Source organism: Hipposideros armiger, unplaced genomic scaffold (genome assembly GCF_001890085.2).
Source record: "Hipposideros armiger isolate ML-2016 unplaced genomic scaffold, ASM189008v1 scaffold_0, whole genome shotgun sequence".
NCBI classification, from domain to species: domain Eukaryota; kingdom Metazoa; phylum Chordata; class Mammalia; order Chiroptera; family Hipposideridae; genus Hipposideros; species Hipposideros armiger.
In genome coordinates, this window is record NW_017731350.1 from 7,654,208 (window position 1) to 7,675,584 (window position 21,377).

The 21,377-nt window shown below is 37.6% G+C and overlaps 1 protein-coding gene across 9 annotated transcripts in view; it reads left to right on the forward strand.

Moving 5' to 3' along the window:
* The window catches only part of PUM2 (pumilio RNA binding family member 2), a 95,625-nt gene that overhangs the window by 13,355 nt on the left and 60,893 nt on the right, over positions 1–21,377 (forward strand). For 5 of the 9 annotated variants that reach the window (XM_019652688.1, XM_019652607.1, XM_019652768.1 and 2 more), the window contains exons 2-3: positions 13,914–13,982; positions 21,141–21,249. In XM_019652688.1, the coding sequence (XP_019508233.1) occupies positions 13,932–13,982; positions 21,141–21,249 (160 nt within the window). In that variant the 5' untranslated portion in view covers positions 13,914–13,931. Of the gene's footprint in view, positions 1–13,913; positions 13,983–14,884; positions 15,010–15,903; positions 15,978–21,140; positions 21,250–21,377 lie in introns of those variants that run through there. The other 4 variants (XM_019652847.1, XM_019653145.1, XM_019652919.1 and 1 more) reach the window with 4 other exon arrangements.

Here is a 21,377-nt window from a genome sequence, read left to right on the forward strand (position 1 = left end):
AGTGCATGATTCAGTTCACGCCCCCAGAAAAATAATAAATTACTTTTATTATACAGCACCTGTTTGTAGTGAATACTACTAATGCTCAACAATTATGTTCATTAAAAACAGTCCAAGGAGGATGGTTACCAAGAATATTTTATAAGCACCTTAAGTTACTCTTTGTACTGACTTATGTTTATGTGAATTAAATTTTCATGTAATTTTGTTGTTTTTTTAATTGATGCACAAGGCAGCAAACAGTCTCATGGTATTGGAGCACTGATTTGGAGAAGTAGTCCCAATGGGAAGTTGCTCTCAGTCATTTTATGTTGGTAAATGCCTTCAGTGATACCAAGTCGGGGCAAGAGCCTTGTTTATTGCCTTTTAAAATGAACATCACATCCAGAGAAACCCAAGACGCTAATTCGAAAAAATATATGTAACCCTGTGTTTATTGCAGTGCTATTCACAATAGCCAAGACTTGGAAACAACCGAAATGCCCATCGGTAGATGACTGGATTCAGAAACTGGTACATTTATACAATGGAGTATTACTCTGCTATAAAGAAGAATGAAATCGTACCATTTGGGACGATATGGATGGACTTAGAGACTATTACGTTAAGTGAAATAAGTCAGTCGGAGAAAGACAAATACCATATGATTTCACTTATATGTGGAATCTAAAACACTGAATGAGCGAGGAAAGTCAACAGAAGTGATCTCAAAGATATAGAGGAAAAACTGATGGCTGCTAGTTAGGAGGGGGTGGGGATGAGGGAGAAGGGGGAGGGGTTAGACAGCATAAATACGTAACTACAATATTGCCACAGGGACATGAAAGACAGTTCAAGGAATATAGTTAATAATGTTGTAAATATTTTGTAGGGTGTCAGGTGGTCACATGTCTGGCTAGGGAGACCGCATCATGGATGGGGTAGAGGCTTGATCACTGCACTGTACACCTGAAGCTGATGTTGTATAATATTGTATGTCAACTATAAGTGAATATATATATATATATATATATATGGTGTCATGGGACGTGGAGTATAGTGTGGGAGTGGAGGCAAGGGAATTCTAATAGATACCGTATGTATGGTATTGGGGGGAAGTGGGCGGCAGATTGGGGGAGGGGGTTGTCACTTCGAGGGGTAAAAAGTATAATTATTGCACTGTGTTGTACAGCTGAAACTAATTCTAAAAAATGTATTTCATAATAAAAACTAAAAGAAAAAAAATTGAGCATCATGTACTCATATTACCATATATGAAGGCATTTATAGTCACTGTACAGATATTGATTTCATTATCTGAATTTACATTTCATAAAATTTTTTTTTCATTCAATATTGAGCATTTAGATGGCTAAGAAACAGTTACTAGCCCCTTTGACCTCGAGCTTAATTTCTACTATGGCCTTAAAATAAAACTAATACATGAAAATGCGATTAGTGTCATGTAGTAGAAAGTGCTTTAAATACCATTATTGTAGCTCTAAACGGGTTTTCCCCTAACTTACTTTTTATGGTAGGCGTATGGTGAGGAATTGGACCAGATGCTGTTTGAGAAAAATTAGTACTCTTAATAATATATAATAGATGTACTTACTAAGGCATATTCTTGGTTCTTCACACAAACTGTAAACCTTTTGGATTATACATTAGTACATTTGAAAACTCACAGGACTTAACCAAGCTGTTATTTGACATGCTTTATTTTTCTCACATAATTAGTAATAATATTTCTTGCAGAAACATTAGTTATTACATCCATACCTTGGAGATATTTTGGGTTCAGTTCCAGACTACCACAATATAAAGCAAGTATCACAATAAAGCAAGAAGTGATCTTTTTGTTGGTAGAGGGTCTTGCCTTCAATTTGTAGAAAATACAATATCTGAGAAGCCAAATAAAGGGAAGTGCAATAAAATGAAGTATGCCTGTACTGTTAGATTTTAGAATTTAATAAACCACTGTTCTTTTGCTAAGAAACGACCATTACCTAAAAAAACTAACTTTTTAATTCAAATTTACCTTAAGATTATACAGGGTGTTGGCCATAGAAAAGTTTCTATTGTGTATCTTCTAAATTAGCAAATTCTAAGTATTTTTTAAAGGAAACAATATTGGGAAGTTTCATGGCTTAATAAAGCAGACAAAAAAAAAAGAAAAGAAATTCAAGACAGATGCTATGCCCCAAGCCATACTATGTGCTACAATTCCTGGATACGTTTTCTTCAAGTAAACATAGTCACTTGAGTATTATTATGTAACTCATTGCTAGGTACACTGTTGCTTGTTAGAAGAAAAGATTGTTCTTTTTCTCCCTGATTTCTGAAGTTGTTAAAGTTGTTAAATCCATGACAAAATTCTTACATATGCCTTGCTATCAAATGAGACTGACATTTGTAGCTGCATCGGACATAGCAGATTGGCATTTTGTAAAAATTTTGGAGTCCCACTTAGTGGCTTATGTGGGACCCTGCCCCTTTACTTTATTATTGCTAATACGGAGGTTATTGCAGGAGAGTTGAAACTGTGTTTTCTTTCAGTCCATTGTTTTGCCCACTTTTCCTCCATTTTCTTCCTTAAGTTTGAAATAAATGGTAACACCCTAACCTAAGCCTGAGTTTGAGTCTTAGTGTGCCCTGTTTTTTGTTAGTTTTAAAGTCTTTTCCCTGTAACATACTTGGTCACTTAAAGAAAATAAAATCACCGTGTAAATGTGAATCTGAAATCCTCATCATAAAAAAATGTGTGTGGATGGTATAAATGAAAAAGTTGAAAGAAAAGCCCTGGTGCTTTTTTGGTTTCGTCGTATTTGAAAGTGGATTGTCTACGTTTGAGTCTGTTTGGTTTTTCTCTGTGTTTGTTTTGTTTGTGGAGCAATCAAGACAGTAAATTCACTAGAGCAGAGGTCAGCAAACTATGGCCCACAGGCCAGCTCTGGCCCACCACTTGATTTTGTTTTATGTTTTCAAATGGGGGGAAATCAAAAGAGGAATAATAATTTTGTGACACATGAAAAATATATGAAATTCAAGTTTCACTGGGCCGTTTCATTTGGGCCACAGATGAAAACCTGGAAGGAAGCAAAAAAGGGCTTCAGTAAAATGCCAGTGCTCTACACTTGAGAAAATTTCTTAAGTATACTACTGTTTTCCTTTTTTTGTTGTTAATAAAAATCTCCCTCTCATTCATAGATTGTACACATTTATTATGGAAAGGTAATAAAATACATAAATGAAAAATGTGTGTACTCTGATCATTTAAGGACTGTATGGATTTTGGTTTATTTCCTTTCAGTCTTTCTTATCATTACTATATAAGCATTTTCTTAATTACAAACTCATTTTTTTTTTAAGATTTTTTTTTTTCCAATTGGGGAATTGGGGGAAGGGAAACAGACAAGTTGCTGTCCTTTTGTTACTCAGTCTAGTTGTGGAGGACGTTGCTTCACTGGCCCAAGTTGGCACCATCATTGCACTCTTCCCGGGTGAGACAGATCAGTCGCCAGTTTCTGGACGGCCGCTCATGGTGGCTGCTGGCTGCTGGCTACACACTAGTAGCCCATGGCAACCCACTGCAGCAGGGGCTGCAGCCTCTGCCATTGCCAACCCAGCTCCAGGTTGAGCTAGGTTGAGCTGTTGTTCAGCAGCTTAGCTGTAGAGGGCAGTGTCACTGACCCTCATATGTGGGATCCGAACTGGGGACCTCTGGCGTCCCAAGCCAGCTCTTAACCAACACGCCACTCGGCCAGCCCTAAACGCAAATATTTTTAATAGCTACATAGTACTCCATTTTATAAAGCTGTTGTATTACTTAACTATTGTGAAACAGTTGTGCAGTTTATAATTTCAGGATCTGCAAGCAACACTACTGCAAACATCTTTGTACATAAAGCTGCTTATTTTTTCTGTTTTAAATTTTATTGGGGAATTGGAGGAGGGGGACAGCATTGGGGAATTGGGGAAGGGGAACAGACAAATTGCTGTCGTTTTGTTCTTCAGTCTAGTTGTGGAGGACATCACTGGACCATGTTGGTATTATCATTGTGCTCTTCCTGGGTGAGGCAGTTTGCCGGCCATTGGACGGCCGCTCATGGCCACTCACACTGTCTGCCAGCCACTCACAGTAGCTCATGGCAGCCCACTGCTGCAGGGGCTGCAGCCTACACCATAGCCGGCATCTCACGGCAGCCCAGCTCCAGGTCGAGCTGTTGTTCACCATCTTAGCTGTAGAGGGCGCAGCATCACTGGCCCATGTGGGATCCAAACCGGGGCTCTGCTGCTCAGAGCTGGAGTCCCAAGCCAACTGTTAACCAATGTGCCACTCGGCTGGCCGCATAAAGATTTTTTATAGTTAGGTTTTATTCTTTGGATTGATTCCCAAAGTTGGGGAGACTGATTCAAGAGATATATACATGTATTGGGTTGTCAGAAAAGTCATGACACATTTTTGCAACAGATGGCGCTAGTTCATTTTTGGAAGTACTAGAGTCATTCGCATCTATGTTATTGCTATGTCATTTGACAGCTGACAGTACTAGCTTCATTCTAAAAAAAATAGAGCGATTTGGTTGAGTTTTGGAGATTGTACAAGTTGAAGATGGAAGACCAAACTGCATTTTTGCCATATTTTACTGTTTTACTTCCATAAAGGGAATAACACGCGTCCAGCTTGTGAAAAGTTGCCTAAAGTTTATGGTGACAATGCTCTACAAGAATGTCAGTGCCAACGATGGTTCACGAAATTCCATACTGGTGATTTTGATCTCAATGACTCTCCTCTGTCATGGAGGCCCACTGAGGTTGATGATGACAAAATTAAAGGCATTGATGGAGTCAAACCCACATTACATGACATGAGATATTTCAGAAACATTAAGCATCCATCATTCAAGCGTTCACGACCACCTGAAGAAGCTGGGATACGTAAGCCAGCTCGATATTTGGGTTCCTCATGAACTCAAAGAAGTTCGTTTGACGGCGTATATAAATAACTGTGATATGCTCGTTAAACCTGAGGAAAACGATCCTTTTTTGAAGCCACTGATAACCGGTAATGAGAAGTGGATTTTTTACAACAGTGTGGTGCGCAAACGGTCTTGGTCCCAACGTGATGATTCACTTCAAATGACATCGAAAGCAGACATTCATCAGAGGAAGGTTATGCTCTCGGAGTGGTGGGATTTTGAAGGTGTGTTTTTCGAGCTCCTACCAAGGAACCAAACAACCAGTTTGACTGTGTACTGTCGGCAATTGGACAGTTTGAACGAATCCATCATCCAGAAACATCTAAAACTTGTTAATTGTAAAGGAGTTGTGTTCCATTGCAACACGAGACCGCACACAAGTTTGATCATCTGTCAAAAATTATTGGAGATTGGATGGGATGTGTTGCCACACCCACCATACTCGCCTGATCTTCTGCTGTCAGACTTCCACTTGTTTCGCTGTCTTCTAAACTCCTTGCGTGTTGTAACGTTTATTTCAGATGAGGCTGCAAATCATCACCTTGTTCAGTTTTTTGCTGATAAAGACAGGTCCTTTTCTGAATGAGGAATTACGAAGCTCACTAAAAGATGGCAAAAGGTTATTGAGCAAAACGGGCACTATATCATTGATTTTTGTTCTTTATATAAATAAATGACCTTTGAAAAACATAGAAAAAATACGTCATGACTTGTCCTACAACCCTATATACCATATTTCCCCATGCATAAGACACACCCTTTTTCAAAAAATTTGGGGTCTAAAAACTGGGTGCGTCTTATACAGTGGTTGTAGATCATTGTCAACTCATTTAAGAAGTGTGGCATTTCAAATGCCATAGATGGAACTGAGGACAAGGCAATATATGAAGACAGTGATTCGTCATCAGACAAAGATGAGGACAAGCTAATGGTTGGGAGTTTTGACAGTGATGAGGAGTTGTATGAATTTGATGATGAATAAAACTTGAATTCAGTAACTTTATGTAATACATTTTTTTTCAAATTTCGGGCCGCAAAATTAAGGTGCGTCTTATATACATGGGGAAATACGGTATGTGTGATGTCAGATTGCTTTCCTGTGAAAGGATTCTAATTTTAGAAATGTGTTTGTTAGAGGTAGTTTCCTTCTTAGAGGCTGTTTACTCTTACAAGTCTACCATACTTGGATAGCTGAGGCTACAGATTACTGCAAATTAAAAGCAACCTAATTAGAAAGGTAGAAGTGGTACCCCGTTAAAGACCAAGTCAAGTGATATTTAACCTGACAGCAAGGCAGGAGGCTGAAATACTAACAAAAGCAGACACAAGAGAGACAAACACTGAGAACCCCAAGAGCCTTAGAAAGCATCAGTTCTTTCTAGAATAGTGATGATGCTCTTAATGATAACTGGTATTTGGTGAACACTTTTTATTAATAGCTCTCAAAGCAGTTTGTATACATTTTCTCACTTGATCTTCACAACAAATAAGTAAATTAAGATTTAGGAGTTAGACAACTTGCAAAAAGTAAAACCCTCAACTCTATATTCTGAATCTAAGTCACATACTTTGTCTACTCTACCACATATATGTAAAATTTGTCCATTATGCTTTCTTTAGGATAGCAGAATAATCATTTTAGCCAATTCCATCCTAAATAATAAAATCTTTATGGTTTTGGCCTTAATAGAACAATTATCTTAAGAACAGTCTGTTCTCAGGATACAGCTAAGTATGATGTTACATGGAAGATTTTTTTTTTTAATGACTAATTGGTATGACCTTTGTACATTGAGCCCAGACTTCAGCCGTTAATATCAATGTATGTTTATAAACTGAATTACCAAATCAAAATTATGTGGATACATTGTCAAGCTGGTAGTATTTAAATTTGTAGCATTCTTCTTTTTTAAAGATTTTATTGGGTGGTTGGGAGAGGGGACAACGTTGGGGAATTGGGGAAGAGGAACAGACAAGTTGCTGTCCTTTTGTTAGTCTGTTGTGGAGGATGTCGCTTCACTGGCCCATGTTGGTATTATCTGCGCTTTTCCCAGGTGAGGCAGATCGGTCGCCGGCCATTGGAAGGCCGCACAGGGTGTCTCACAGCAGCTCACATCGGCTGCTGGCCACTCATGGTAGCTTACGGCAGCCCACTGCAGCCTACGCCGTCGCCGGCCGGCGACTCACAGCACCCCAGCTCCAGGTCGAGCTGTTGTTCACCATCTTGGCTGTAGAAGGCGCAATGTCATTGGCCCATGTGGGATCCAAACTGGCGTACCTGCTGCTCAGAACTCATGCTCACAAGCCAACTCTTAACCAACAAGCCACTCGGCCGGCCCAGCATCCTTAAGAAATTATAAAGCTGCATAAATGTTAGGTGATTCCTGATAACATGTTCAGAATATCCTGAAGCTTTCAGATTTGGGAAACAGTTAATGTTTGGTAGAAGTTGAGGCTATAATGGAATAGTAAGTAAGTCTATTCCATTATAAGTTCAATAAAATATAAGATTTAAGAGAAAGTGAGATCACAAATGTAGATCAAACAAAAAATATGAGCATAGAGTCTACGGCAGGGGTCGGCAAACCGGCTCACAAGCCACACACGGCTCTTTGGGTACATGCATGTGGCTCTGAAGTAAAATTGAAAATGAAAATAAAACTATCATAGTTTCTTTTATAAAAGTTTAAAGGATGTTATTCACATAATGGTGAATTCATTTGTTTTATGGCTCTCAGATAATTTTTAAATTGTTGTGAGGGACAGGATTGGCTCTTGATCTCAAAAGTTTGCCGACCCCTGGTCTAGGGCAATATGAAATCCTATGAAGTACTTTTAGAATAATGAGCGGACTTTGTCCTAATATAAGGAATTTTAAAGAAACATTTAGAAACCAAAGATGGTTAAAGCAGACTGTACTAAGACAGTATGTATTGTGTCATATTTAGATAGAGAACTTTGTGTGACTATGAAGTGGTAGGACACATTAGGACCAAGATATCTTACTTTGATATGAGGGAGGTATATAAATACTGCATGTACATGTATATACAAATTTACATGTTTATATGTGTGTATGTGTTGTATGATAAAAAATAGTTTGATCTCAAACTGGGTTTTTGCTTTAAAATTCAAAGTGTCATGATGGGGGCCAGCCGAGTGGCGTGTTGGTTAGGAGTTGGCTTGGGACGCCAGCTCTGAGCAGCAGGGCCCCAGTTCGGATCCCACATGAGAGCCAGTGACGCTGCATCCTCTACTGCTAAGATGGTGAAAAACAGCTCGACCTGGAGCTGGGCTGCCGTGAGTCACTGGCAATGGCGTAGGCTGCAGCCCCTGCTGCAGTGGGCTGCCGTGAGCTACTGTGTGTAGCCAGCAGCCGGTGTGAGCTGTCAAAAGCCGCCGTGAGCGGCCGTCCAGAAGCCGGCGACCGATCTGCCTCACCTGGGAAGAATGCAATGATAATACCAACATGGGCCAGTGAAGCAACGTCCTCCACAACTAGACTGAAGAACAAAAGGGCAGCAACTTGTCTGTTCCCCTTCCCCCAATTCCCCAGAGCTGTTCCCATCCCCCAATTCCCCAATAAAAATCTTTTTAAAAAAGGGTCATGATGGTATGGTTAGAGAGATTTATTGTAGGTATTGAATGTGCATGTACATTGGTTCATCTATTGTACATATGTTATAAAACCCAGAATACTACGTTGAAAGTTTCTTTAAATGGGCATATGTATTTTAAAGAAATTAAGAGGGAGAAAACCGTCCTTTGTACTTGTGCACATGCTTCCATTTTTGGTGCTCTTCTTTCCTTCCCGATGATCTCAGTTTCCACCTGGTATCATTTCCCTTTAGCTTCAGGAATTTTTTTAAAGTATTTCTTGAGGTGGAAGTCTTGTAACAATTTTTCTTTTTATCTAAAAATGTCTTTGTTTTAGCCTTTATTTTTAAACAATATTTCCATCAGATAAAATTCTAGTTGGGCATTTTTTCTTTCAGCATTTAAGGCCTGGTCCTCTATATTATGGTCCCCATTGTTTCTAGTGGGAAGTCAGTGATGATTCATATCATTTTCTCCCTTTATGTAATGTTTTTCCTCTGACTACGCTCACGATTTTCTTTTTAAGTTTAGTTTTCAGTGTTTTTATTATGATACGCGTAGGTATGATTTTTTCCCTCCCTATTTATCTTGCCTGGGGTTCACTGATTGTCATCTGCAAATTTTGCTGTCGTCAAATTTTGGGGAATTTCTGGCTGCTGTTTCTTCATATAATTTTTCCACCCCATTCTCTCTTTTTTTCTTCCAATTGGAAATCTCTGTTGATGTCTTCAAATTCACTACCTCCAATCTCCTAAGTACATCCAGTGAAATTTTAAAAAAAATTTTAGTTTTAGAATTTCCATTTGGTTATTTTTATAGTTTTGCTCTGCTGAAATTTTGTATGCTTTCATTCATTAGGAGCATATTTTTTTGTTTCATCTGTGACCACAGTTATAATTGTTGCTTTTTAAGATCTTTGCTAATTCTAACTTCTGGGTCATCTTGGGGTTGGTCTTTATTGAGTTTTCCTGTTTCTACATATGTCTAATAATTTTGGATTGAGTTCCAGACTTAGTTTACATTGAAGATACTCTAGATTCTGCTATGTTCCTATGGAGAATATTTGGTGTTTGTTTTCATGGGACTCAAACTCTTTTTAAACTTCTGTAGTGAATCAGCAGCAGACATTTTGCTTAGTTCTTTTAGACTTAATTGAGCTGCTTGGAGTCTGTCCTACACCTGCATAGTTCAGGGATTGTCTTAAACTCTGGGCAGAATTTGGTTGCCTCCTTTGGGAGACTTCCCTCCTCAGTTTCCAGCAGTTCCCCTTGCACCAAACTCTCTTTTGGTTCTTCAAGCCTTTTAAGACTGGGTTCTCTATAGAAATTTTGGCCCCTCACCTCCACTCCCAGGCCTGTCCTCAGCCAAAAAAGCCATTTAAAAAAAGTCACTCTGTGCCAGTCCTTTAACTGTAGGCTGTGCTCCAGTTTGTTTTTTAGTTTTCTGTTGCATTCAGTTGTTTTATTTATTTGTTGTTTTATTTTTGTTTATTTTGTCTGGAGTTCATCATTATTTGCAGGAGGGTTTGGTCTGATTGGAGCTACTCCTCCAATTGCCAGGAAACATATCATTTAAACTCTGAGAATAGTGACATATTTTAGCTCTTTTTTTTCTGTACAAAATCATACACATCGAAGATGCCCAGTAAAAGCTTACTGAATTAATGGAAGGATGAATGAAATGTTCACTTTGTGAAAACTGTTAATGAATCCAGCTTTTCTAGTAAGAGAAAAGAATAGCTTATTTGCTGTCCATGTATGTTTGGATATATCTGTTCATATCTTGCCAATTTTTAAATTGGGTGGTTCTCTTGTTTTTTTAAGCTTTTAATATATTTTGGATACAAGTCTTGTATTGGACATATGATTTGAAAATATTTTTCTCCTAGTCTGTGGTTTGTCTTTTCATTCTCTCTTGTTTTTTACAAAGCATGTTTTTATTGATGAGGTCAAGTTTTTTAGACTTTAGCTGTTCTTTTGATGTTGATCTAAAAACTCATTACCAAACACAAGGTCACATAGCTTTTCTCTTTTTCTAGAATTTTTAAATTTTTTTGTTTGTTTTGTTTTTTTAAAGATTTTATTGGGGGAGGGGAACAGACAAGTTGCTGTCCTTTTGTTCTTAAGTCTAGTTGCGGAAGACGTTGCTTCAGTGGCCCATGTTGGTATTGTGATCATTGTACTCTTCCTGGCTGAGGCAGATGGGTCGCTGGCCATTGACGGCTGCTCACGCTGGCTGCCAGCCACTCACGGTAGCTTACGGCAGCCCACTGCAGACCCCACTGCAGCCTACATCGTCGCCGGCGACTCACAGCAGCCCAGCTCCAGGTTGAGCTGTTGTTCAACATCTTAGCTGTAGAGGGCGCATCATCACTGGCCCATGTGGGATTCGAACCAGTGGCCCCGCTGCTCAGCGCTCGTGCTCCCAAGCCAACTCTTAACCAATGAGCCACTCAGCCGGCCCCTGTACAATTTTTTTTTTTTTTAAGATTTTTATTGGGTAATTGGGGGGATGGGAACAGTGCTGGGGAATTAGGGGAAGGGGAACAGACAAGTTGCTGTCATTTTGTTCTTCAATCTAGTTGTGGAGGACGCTGCTTCACTGGCCCAAGTTGGCACCATCATTGCGCTCTTCCCAGGCGAGGCAGATCAGTCGCCGGCTTCTGGACGGCCGCTCACTGCGGCTGCTGGCCGCTCACGCTGGCTGCTGGCTACATACGGTAGCCCATGGCAACCCACTGCCACAGGGGCTGCAGCCTACGCCGTCGCCGGCGACTCACGGCAGCCCAGCTCCAGGTTGAGCTGTTGTTCAGCATCTTAGCTGCAGAGGGCAGTGTCACTGGCCCTCATATGTGGGATCCGAACCGGGGCCCTCTGGCATCCCAAGTGAGTTCTTAACCATCGCGCCACTCGGCCGGCCCCCTGTACAATTTTTTTAATGTTAGGTGTTATATTGGGTTGTCGGGAAAGTCATGACATATTTTTTCTGTGTTTTTTCATTGCAAAAATGCGTCGTGACTTTTCTGACAACCCAATATTTAGGTATGGGATCCATTTTTAGTTAATTTTTATATGAAGGTATGAGGTATGTATGTGTTGAGGTTCATTTTTTTTTTTGCATATTGACAGCCCACTCAAGTACTATTTGATAAAACTATTGAAGAGCTTTTTAAAATCTATCTTGAATGCTTATGTACCTGATACTGTTGTGTTTTATGTTATCTAATTCAATTTTCATAACAAGCCATGTGGCAGCTGCTGCCATTATGTTCCCATGAGGAGACTGAGGAAAAACAGTTTAGGTTACTTGTCCAGTTATAGAACTACTAGCTGCTAAAACTATAATTTGAATCCAATACTGTCCCCTTGTGAGCCCCACATTTAAGAGTTTGAGCTTTAGCTTTATAAGTTAACGATTAAAATACGAGAGTCACATGATCAGAGTACATTCAGAAAGCTGACTAATTACATTTTGGAGATTAGTTTATAGGATGGGAAGACAGGAGAGGATTACAGTATTTTAGGTAAGAGATGATGGTGGTCTGAACAACCAGACAGCTGGAAAATGGCTAGATTTAAGTGAGGTAGGAGGTTGACCTTAGTGGTTGGGTATTGGTGTAAGAAAGGAAAGAATTAAGTTAGAAACGGGGAATAAAGAAGAATAAAGCTGGAATTTACCGTGGTGCCTCCAGGGATGGGAAGAAGGTAATAGGACATTTTGAAGAGGAAAGAGATTTGGCTTATAAATATAAATATGTGTGTTGAGGGTCCTAAGCATATACACATACTTCGCAAAGCACTGAGAGTAGATGAACTTGCTCAGGACAAAGGGTAGAAAAGACAGTACCTTGGATGGATACTAAGAGAATACTAACATTTATTTAAGAGTTGAGACAAATAGCAGTCAGTGAAGAAATCTGAGAAGATGTAACTAAACATGTAGGAAAGGTAAAAAGAATTATCATAAGGGACAAAGCAACAGAGAACAGTATTACGAGAAGGGGGAAGGGCCTTGTAATGTCAAAATACTATGGAGTTTTTAGAGAGAACTGACTGGGGAAAATAATAGGATTATATTTTAAGGCCCAAAACTTTGAAGCCTGTGAATTTGTTTCACAGGTTTGAATGCTTTTCTCCAGTGGTATTTAAAACTGGGAGGCAAAGGGCCTCTGACTCAAGAACACACCGTCACATGAAAGATAAACAGCTACTTAAACTGTCAGAAATGGAAACATAGAAATATATGCTTTAGTTTGAGGAGGAGGGAAAGGAATTAATTCTGAAGGAATCCTCTAAATATTATGATTACTCTCACAGCTGATTAATTTTTATGTTACTTTGAGGTAGAACTGGATAACCACAAATATTTGCAGTGAAATTTTTTTATCATTGACAAAATCTACAAATAATAAAGTGCTGAGAAATTTTGAAAAATCTTAACTGAAACAAGTAATGCACAATAAGTTTGTAATAGGAACTACAATATTAAAATGCAAGACAACTATTGGGTTGTCGGAAAAGTCATGACGGTTTTTTTTTGGTTTTCGTTGCAAAAATGCGTCGTGACTTTTTCGACAACCCAATAATTACATGTTAGTACTTGAGCTTGCTTTCTCTATTCTTGACTTTTACATCTATTCTTTTTTTTTTTTTTTTTTAAAGATTTTTATTGGGGGATGGGAACAGCGCTGGGGAATTGGGGGAAGGGGAACAGACAAGTTGCTGTCCCTTTGTTCTTCAGTCTAGTTGTGGAGGACGCTGCTTCACCGGCCCAAGTTGGCACCATCATTGCGCTCTTCCCTGGCGAGGCAGATCAGTTGCCGGCCTCCGGACGGCCGCTCACACCGGCTGCTGGCCGCTCACACTGGCTGCTGGCTACACACAGTAGCCCATGGCAACCCACTGCCACAGGGGCTGCAGCCTACGCCTTCTCCGGCGACTCACAGCAGCCCAGCTCCAGGTTGAGCTGCCGTTCAGCATCTTAGCTGTAGAGGGCAGCGTCACCGGCCCTCATATGTGGGATCTGAACCGGGGCCCCCTGGCGTCCCAAGCCAGTTCTTAACCATCGCGCCACTCGGCCGGCCCTTCCATCTATTCTTTTGCTCAAGAAACTAGCAGGTTCCTTTTGGCACACAGAATAACCCAAGAACCCTTGAACCCCAGGTTTTCTACAAATTTTAACATAGGTTGCTGTCATGTAGTCCATTTAAGGAAACCTGTCTTCATAGAGAAATTTATTCTTGCCCATCTCAGCTCATGCTAACTCATTAATAGCTTCAGTGTAGTATAAAAATAGTTGATGGAGTCTGTGTTTAAAATTTTCTTTCTACTAATTTTTTGTTTTGTTATTTAACAGGTTTGATCTGTGGATGAAATGAATCATGATTTTCAAGCTCTTGCATTAGAATCTCGGGGAATGGGAGAGGTAAATATTTGTGAATACCAAGAATGTATACCTCTTTGATTATTTGAGCCATTGAGACTTTTTTTAACCATAAATCTTGAAAGTAGTGGTATGTCTTCCAAATGATGTGGGTTTTTTAAAACTCAGATTATACAATTCTGTAGCTTTGATTTTTAGGTTTTATTTTACTGAGATTTATTTGTGTCTAGTTGATTTGATTGACTTGGTTAGGTAATGTGTTATATTTTGGGAATGAATCATAATTACTTTGCTCAGAAAAGAGCCTTCCTTGATTCTTGTCCTCCTGTTTATATATGTACGCTATGTTCGCTTTAGCCACACAATTGTTCACTATTCTCTCTTCCAAAAATCTCTCCTTGTTCACTGTTTGCTTTAAATACTTTTAATCCTCTACAAGACTACAGAAAAAAATACTTATCTATTGTCCCATTACTGTCTGCAGTAGAATTATACTTCCTCATCTGACTTCTTAGAGATCTTTATGTATACTTTATCATGTTACTGCTTACAGTTGGTTTTATAATAATCTCAGTAAACTGGTAGCTTTGAATTACTAGCACACAGTGGCCACTCTAAATATTTTTAATGCATTTTATCAGTCCTGTTAATCTGTGACTCATTGGGGCATCCTATTTAACCTCACCATTATATAATTTAAGGCATCAAAAATACTTCTCCATATACCTAATGAATATTCAGAAATTTAATTGATTATGAAAACCCTTGTGGTCACATCTTTATTTTTTCATGTTCTATAGTATTATAGTATGGACTTTGATAAAAGAAAATAATGGTGAACAGACCTCAGCTGTATAATTAATTGCTTGCTCCTGGAGATTATTTTACTTTGGTAGATTAGAGACCTTCATGAGACTCACTACATCCAATGCTGTGCTCTTCAGATGCAGAAAAAGAGTCCAGTCACTCCTTTGGGCCACAAGAGGGCACCCTGCAGCTAGCTAACCCTCCCTTTCTCCAGAACAGCGTTTTCCAAAGAGTTTGTCATTTTCAGAGGACTGATTTAAGGGTGAGTTAAGGTGCTTAAGCATAAGTATTGCCAAAGTAAACTTGTTAGTTTAGTGCATAAGGTAAAAGTCTGGGCCCTAAGAAAAATTTGAGAGAGAGAATACTTTTTTTATTTAAACAAAACTACAGGTTCACTGCAATGCAGTGGCTACTTAGGCATTATTTACCCTGTGAGTGAATAAAAAGAAGCAGCTGAAAATGACTTTTGTTTTTTCCCTGCTGCTTGTTTTCCTTGGTCTTTAGAAAGCAGAATAGCATGTCTTAAAAGTAGGTTCGAACTATATTTCAGCCTAGTCTATGACAAACTTGAACTTGATTTTTTTAAAGAGTAAATCTTAAAGTCACACCCTTACTTTTATTCTATTTAGACACCGCCCCCCAGCACTTTACTCTTCAAATCTGCATTGTGTATATATTTACAAATTTGCTCTTTTTCCCCTCCCTTTCTAAATAGTGTTTGGTAAACCCAAAAAACATCTTTGCAGTTAAATGTCATGATCAGAAACAGTAATTGAAAGAGTTTAGTTAGTTATTTGGGGGTGGAGGAGGGATATTTGAGGTTTTTGGAAAAGAGAGAAGCTGGAATGAGTAGTATGTTAAATGACCTAAGTTTAAATGTAGGCGTTCTTAATGGGAAATGTCAGAAATGCAGAGGAAAAGTGGCTAGGGCTTAGACTGCCTGCTTTTTTGGCAGATAGCCGCAGGCCAGTGCTTCCGAGACCTTCACCTAGTAAAAATGTATTTTTAAGTAAGCTGTTACTTACTAATTAAGTTTTTTTCTTAACAGTTGACCAACTAATTCTGTTACCTCTAAGAGATATCTAAAAAACCTACTCAGGTTTCTGTCTCTGGGTTCTTTCTCCCACAAGCCTTTCTATCTTTCCTCATCTCACAGGCAGCAGGGAACCTTCTGGGATTTCCTTCTTTGCCTGTCTCTCTCTCACCAGTCTTCTCCTCCTTTCCTGACAGGTGAGGTGTTTTTGTTTTTGTTCTATCCCAGAATTCATTCATTTTAATAAATTAAAGCAGCCTTGAGTTTCTGGCTCTTGAGTTTTCTAAAATTGCTTGTTTATTTTTTTAATATGACATCCTTTTTTAATGGACAGGCCTATCCTTGATTTTTTTCTTTAAAAATAAAGTTTTCTTTATGTCTTACGTTGTTAATAAATCTAATGTACAAAGCACTGAATTCATATGTCCTGCTTTTTATAGAGCACGATAACTTTGCTGACCCATCATCGGAAGGGCAGCCTCTTCTAGTTGTTCAGCCAGAAATAGAAAGAGATTTGTATTCATCCATTCATAAACTCATCCTTTCCATTTTTTTAAAACACATTTTCATCAAAAGACCCACCGATTGCATTGTCATGTGGCTTAAAAAGAGCAAAGCTAATCCATAGGAAGTTCATTAATATAGTGTTTTCAAACTACACTGCAGATGCACATACTTATTTATTTATTTACTTATTTATATGTCTTACATATATACATATATTTTTTATATATATAAAACTTAGTTCTTATTTATTTTTTAAATAAGAGGAAAGAGGCCCCTACCTGAAATGCTTTAGGGAACCCAGAATTTAATTTTAACTCACTGAGTTAATATGTTTTATTCGGGGAGTATTTTCATAGCTTAGTATTATAAGTAATGCTCCTTCCTTTTCTGATAAAGTAATATTTAAAGAAGACATTAAAGAAAATTGATGTATTAAGATCCTAGGCAGTGTGGTGAAACGGAAAACATTGGGTACAGGAGTAAGGACATTGTTCATTTCTGTCACTAGTACTATATGATGTCGAGTAAGTCTGACTTCTTTGACGATAGAAATAAGAATAACCTTTTGTATGAATGACACGTCTCTCTCCAATGCTGTAACTCAGACTGAGCTGTTAAGGATAAGTAGAATGGAAACCAGCTGTTTCAAATAGTGTTTAAATAGCTGATCACAGTTTTGTCTGCATAAATTCCCATCTTAATTCTATCTTAAACTTTATCCACTATAATGAATACCCACATTATATGGTCTGAATATCATGATAATATCTTAAACTTTAATATCTTTTTTTTTTTCATTATATCTAGTGGTGGCCACTGGAAATTTTCAGAAATATTGATAAATTAGACTGTGATTAAAAAAACCATCTCCTATGGTAGTTAAATGGAAAGAGACCTAAAAATTAGACAGATATGGATTCAAATCTTAATGCTGCTGTTTACTAACTATGTATGTAACCTTGGACAATTTAATCTCTGATTCTTTTTCCTTATGCAAAACATGACTATATTAGGCAGCTCAGCTGTTCTTTATAAGTGGGGTCTCATGATCCCTCTTGGACACATAAATGGACTCAAGAAGGCAAATATTGGGTTGTTGGAAAAGTCATGATGCATTTTTGCAATGAAAAACAAAAAATACGTCATGACTTTTCCAACAACCCAATAGCTATAGGCAAGATTTTTGTAATGAATAATATTATACTCCTTTAAAATAATCAGCCAGTTAAATGTCGCTGGCCAATATGTTACTCATATTTTATAATATTAAAGAATTCATATTTTTGATAGTGAAGATACCTAACTTATGTGTCACTGTGTGCTAGATGCTGTTCTAAGCAGTGTACTTAACATTATTTCATTCTAGCCTTATAGAAACTCTCTTGATAGTAGCTTTGTTATTTTCCTTACTTTTCAGTGAGGAAACTGAAGCTCAGAACAGTTGGTCCAAAACCATATAATAGTGCTTGAATGGCAATTTGAACTCATAAGTGCCTTGACTATTTACAGTACTGCTTCCTATTGGAAGTGAGAACATCTAATGTTTGCTGGTGATATTAAGGGATATTAGGAAAGAAGAAGATTTGGAGAGTGATATGATCTGAAAAAACTTAAGTATTGATATCTTTTATTAACAGAAAAGATTAAAGAGTGGAAAAGCACCATTCTGGGGCTTTAGGGAATTACCTTGTGTTTTTTGTTCTCACCACACAATTATTTATTAACGTGTATGTCTATATTTTATGAACTTCATTGTAGAGTCACCTTACATTCTAATTTGCTCAGACAGTTCAGATACATATTTGTTTTCATGGCATAATTATTAATAGCACCTCCTTTTTCAAAACTGTGCCAGTTTGGATTATATGAACACTTTAATTTAAAACACATAATGTAGACATATAGACTATAAATCCTTTTAATTCTTCGGATTATGTTAATTTGATTGGTAATTTTACATAACAGTTTGTAGTAGAAAAATCTAAAGTTTAAGTGTACCTTATAATATAAATTCTAGCAGCAGTTTTATTAGTTTTGAGGCAGCATGCTAGGGTGTTGACTGATTTCTTTGGAGATGGAGAGGGCAAGCCATAAGTACTTCTTAAAGGAAAGAACTAATAAAATGGTGGACCTTTGGGACATGCATTTGCATGCCCACCCAATCATTTCTTTGGAAGGAAGAACAGTGGAGCAGGTTGACAAGAAAACTGAGTTACCTGACCTTAGTTTAGGGCTTTTGTGAATAGGAAGTGCTTTGGGTAATATATTGACAGATCTTCATGATCTGTTCACCCTTGTCTCCCGTAATGTGCTTCCCACTTCTACCAGAGTAAAAGAGTCTCCAGGCGCAAATCTCTATTTTCATTGCAGTTCCAACCAGTGTACCACTTAATCCTTTTTTTTTTAATTGTTACTCTGAATTGTTGCCTTTCCCTAGACTTAGTCCTTTTAAGTTATTCTTGGTCACAAGCTAGTAGTTTCTCTGTAAGTGTTTGAAATCAGTGTCTAAATTGTCACCGAAAGCTTTATCTAGAATGTTGGTGAAAGCCTTTGCTAGAAGTGTTAATTTTATTAACTACTAAATTTGTTTTCCTGTGCATGATAACTTAGAAATGTTTGCAAAATGAAGAGGTATTCATAGCAACAGTGCTTGACAGAAAGTAGGCCCACTGGATGAGTGCTTGACATAGATACCCACTCCCCCTTTGTGCAGTTTGCATTTTAAAGCAGTGATCTCTATGACTAAAGCACTACGGGGAACCTTATCCCAAAAGACTTGGAATAGTCTCCTTAAAGAGATTCTGTTTTTCTAATACTTCAGAAGATTAGTTTTAGCTGCTTCTGTGACTATGATAAATGCTTCTATTAAGTTGTTGTAACTATTTTTGATTCCTTATTTGTCTTCTTATTTTGATACTGAAACATTTTATTTTTCATTAAATATGGGATAAAAACATTTCTTTATTCTCTGGCCATTTGTCATTTTCTTCCTGAAGTAGTTTATTTATACAGTATTTTTAAGGGAGAAACTTGGGTTTTTCTATGAATAAATGTTCAATTATTTAAATATAGCAGGTACAGTGTTTTAGTATTGTATCATCAGCTTTATTTTTTGTTTCCATATTTTCATGCAACTTTTATAGTGAGGTTTTTTTGTATTTTTTTTAAATTGAAGGAACAGATTGAATTACTGGGATCTTTGTTAGAGCAGATTATTGTTTAAGATGTCTATACTTTAAATATGTATTATTTGCAGCCCAGGAATATCCAAACATGCAAAAACTTATTATTATTTTTTTAATAAAAAAAGATCTGTAGATTAGGAACGTGCCAAAATTGAATCCCATCTCCCCCAAAGTTGCTTCTCGTTTTTTTTCCCCCCCACGTTTTGGTCAGTACTTCCATTTACCTTGTTACCCAAATTTTAAAGTTTTTTCCTTTTTATCAACCCTTCATTTGTATTCATATTCTATTGATTCTTTTAAATGTCTCTCAGATCCATTTCATTTTGTTTTTTTTCTGCAGTATTGTTTCAGTTCTTGTCGTCTTCATTCTGTTGTAATTCTCCTAAACTGATCTCTTCCCTCTAGTCTAGAATATCCATTGTTCTTCAGTTTACAACTTGAGTTGTTTTCTGAAACAGTGTCACTCTCTTGTTTGGTTGGTTCCAAAGGGAACCAACCCCTCTTGATGCCTTTTGGCTTCAATGTAATATGTAATTTCTTTAGCATGTCTTTAAGATTCCTCATAATTGACATAGTTAGCTTTATCAGCATCAACGTGGACCTTCCTGCATCTGCTCCTCCACCTCACACCCTGTTCTACACACTATACATTTTCTCAAGTGATGCCTTCCACTCATACTTTTAACTCCCAACACACACAGTCTTATCTCTCAGACCCAATTTAGGTTTTACTGTTTATTTTATTATAGTTAATTTGTATGTTTCTGAGTTCTCTGAAGATAAGGTCACCGTGCCCTTAAGGAGGCAAATACAGATAATTTAGTGTGCAGTAATAGACATATATACAGGTTTAATTATGAGCATTGAAAGACTGGGCTGAGAGGGATGGGTGTCTTACTAATGCTTATTTAAAATGCCAAATGCTCATCTCAGAAAACCAGTATATTCTTTTCAAATGAACATACTCTAGTCTACACCCTCTGAGTGTCAGGGAAAGTAGAGAGGAGAGACCTGGATGAATATTAAAAGTATCATTAGGAATTGGCCAAATGTATACTTTAAGTAATTAGTGATAGAGCACAGGGCTTTGAAGTTGTTATCTCAAAAGTATTTGTGGGTCTTTTCTGTGTGTCTCTTCCACCATCTGTAGCTTCCTGATAGATTGCTAGTATTCAGGACCTATGAAAAATTGTGACGTTTACTTCCATTGATTAAGTGCAGAATGAAAATACATTTTGCATCAAAGAAGCTGTAGGATTGGAGGTGATCCAAGAGCAGTACTTGGAAGTAAAGGAAATTCTTTTATCATTGTATAGATATTTTTGTTGTATTATCTGTATTGTTAGAAATTTAGTACTGAAGTCTTTTGAAAACATTTACAAAGAAAATCCCATGACATTCAACCAATATTTATTTTGAAAAATGTAGAAAAGTCAGAAGTGGACTTTGATTTAAATCAATGTTTACGTCTAGAATTATTAGAGCTAGTACTCAAACATAGGTAGGGAGTTATTTTTATTAATGAGACAAATTAGGGAATAGGTCAGTCTGAATTTTTATTAGCATTGATAATTAGTACATATTGGTGGTAAGTTTGCTTTTGTCTACATATTAGTTCTTTGTAATTAGAATAAAATTTAAATGTAATTTTTTTTCCTTCCCAAATAGCTTTTGCCTACCAAAAAGTTTTGGGAACCTGATGATTCAACAAAAGATGGACAAAAAGGCATATTTCTTGGGGATGATGAGTGGAGAGAGACTGCATGGGGAACTTCTCGTAAGTTTTTGGTGTATGCGTAAGAATTATGAATTTACTTGAATTTTTTTTTTTTTTTAAGATTTTTATTGGGGAATTGGGGGGATGGGAACAGTGCTGGGGAATTGGGGAAAGGGGAACAGGCAAGT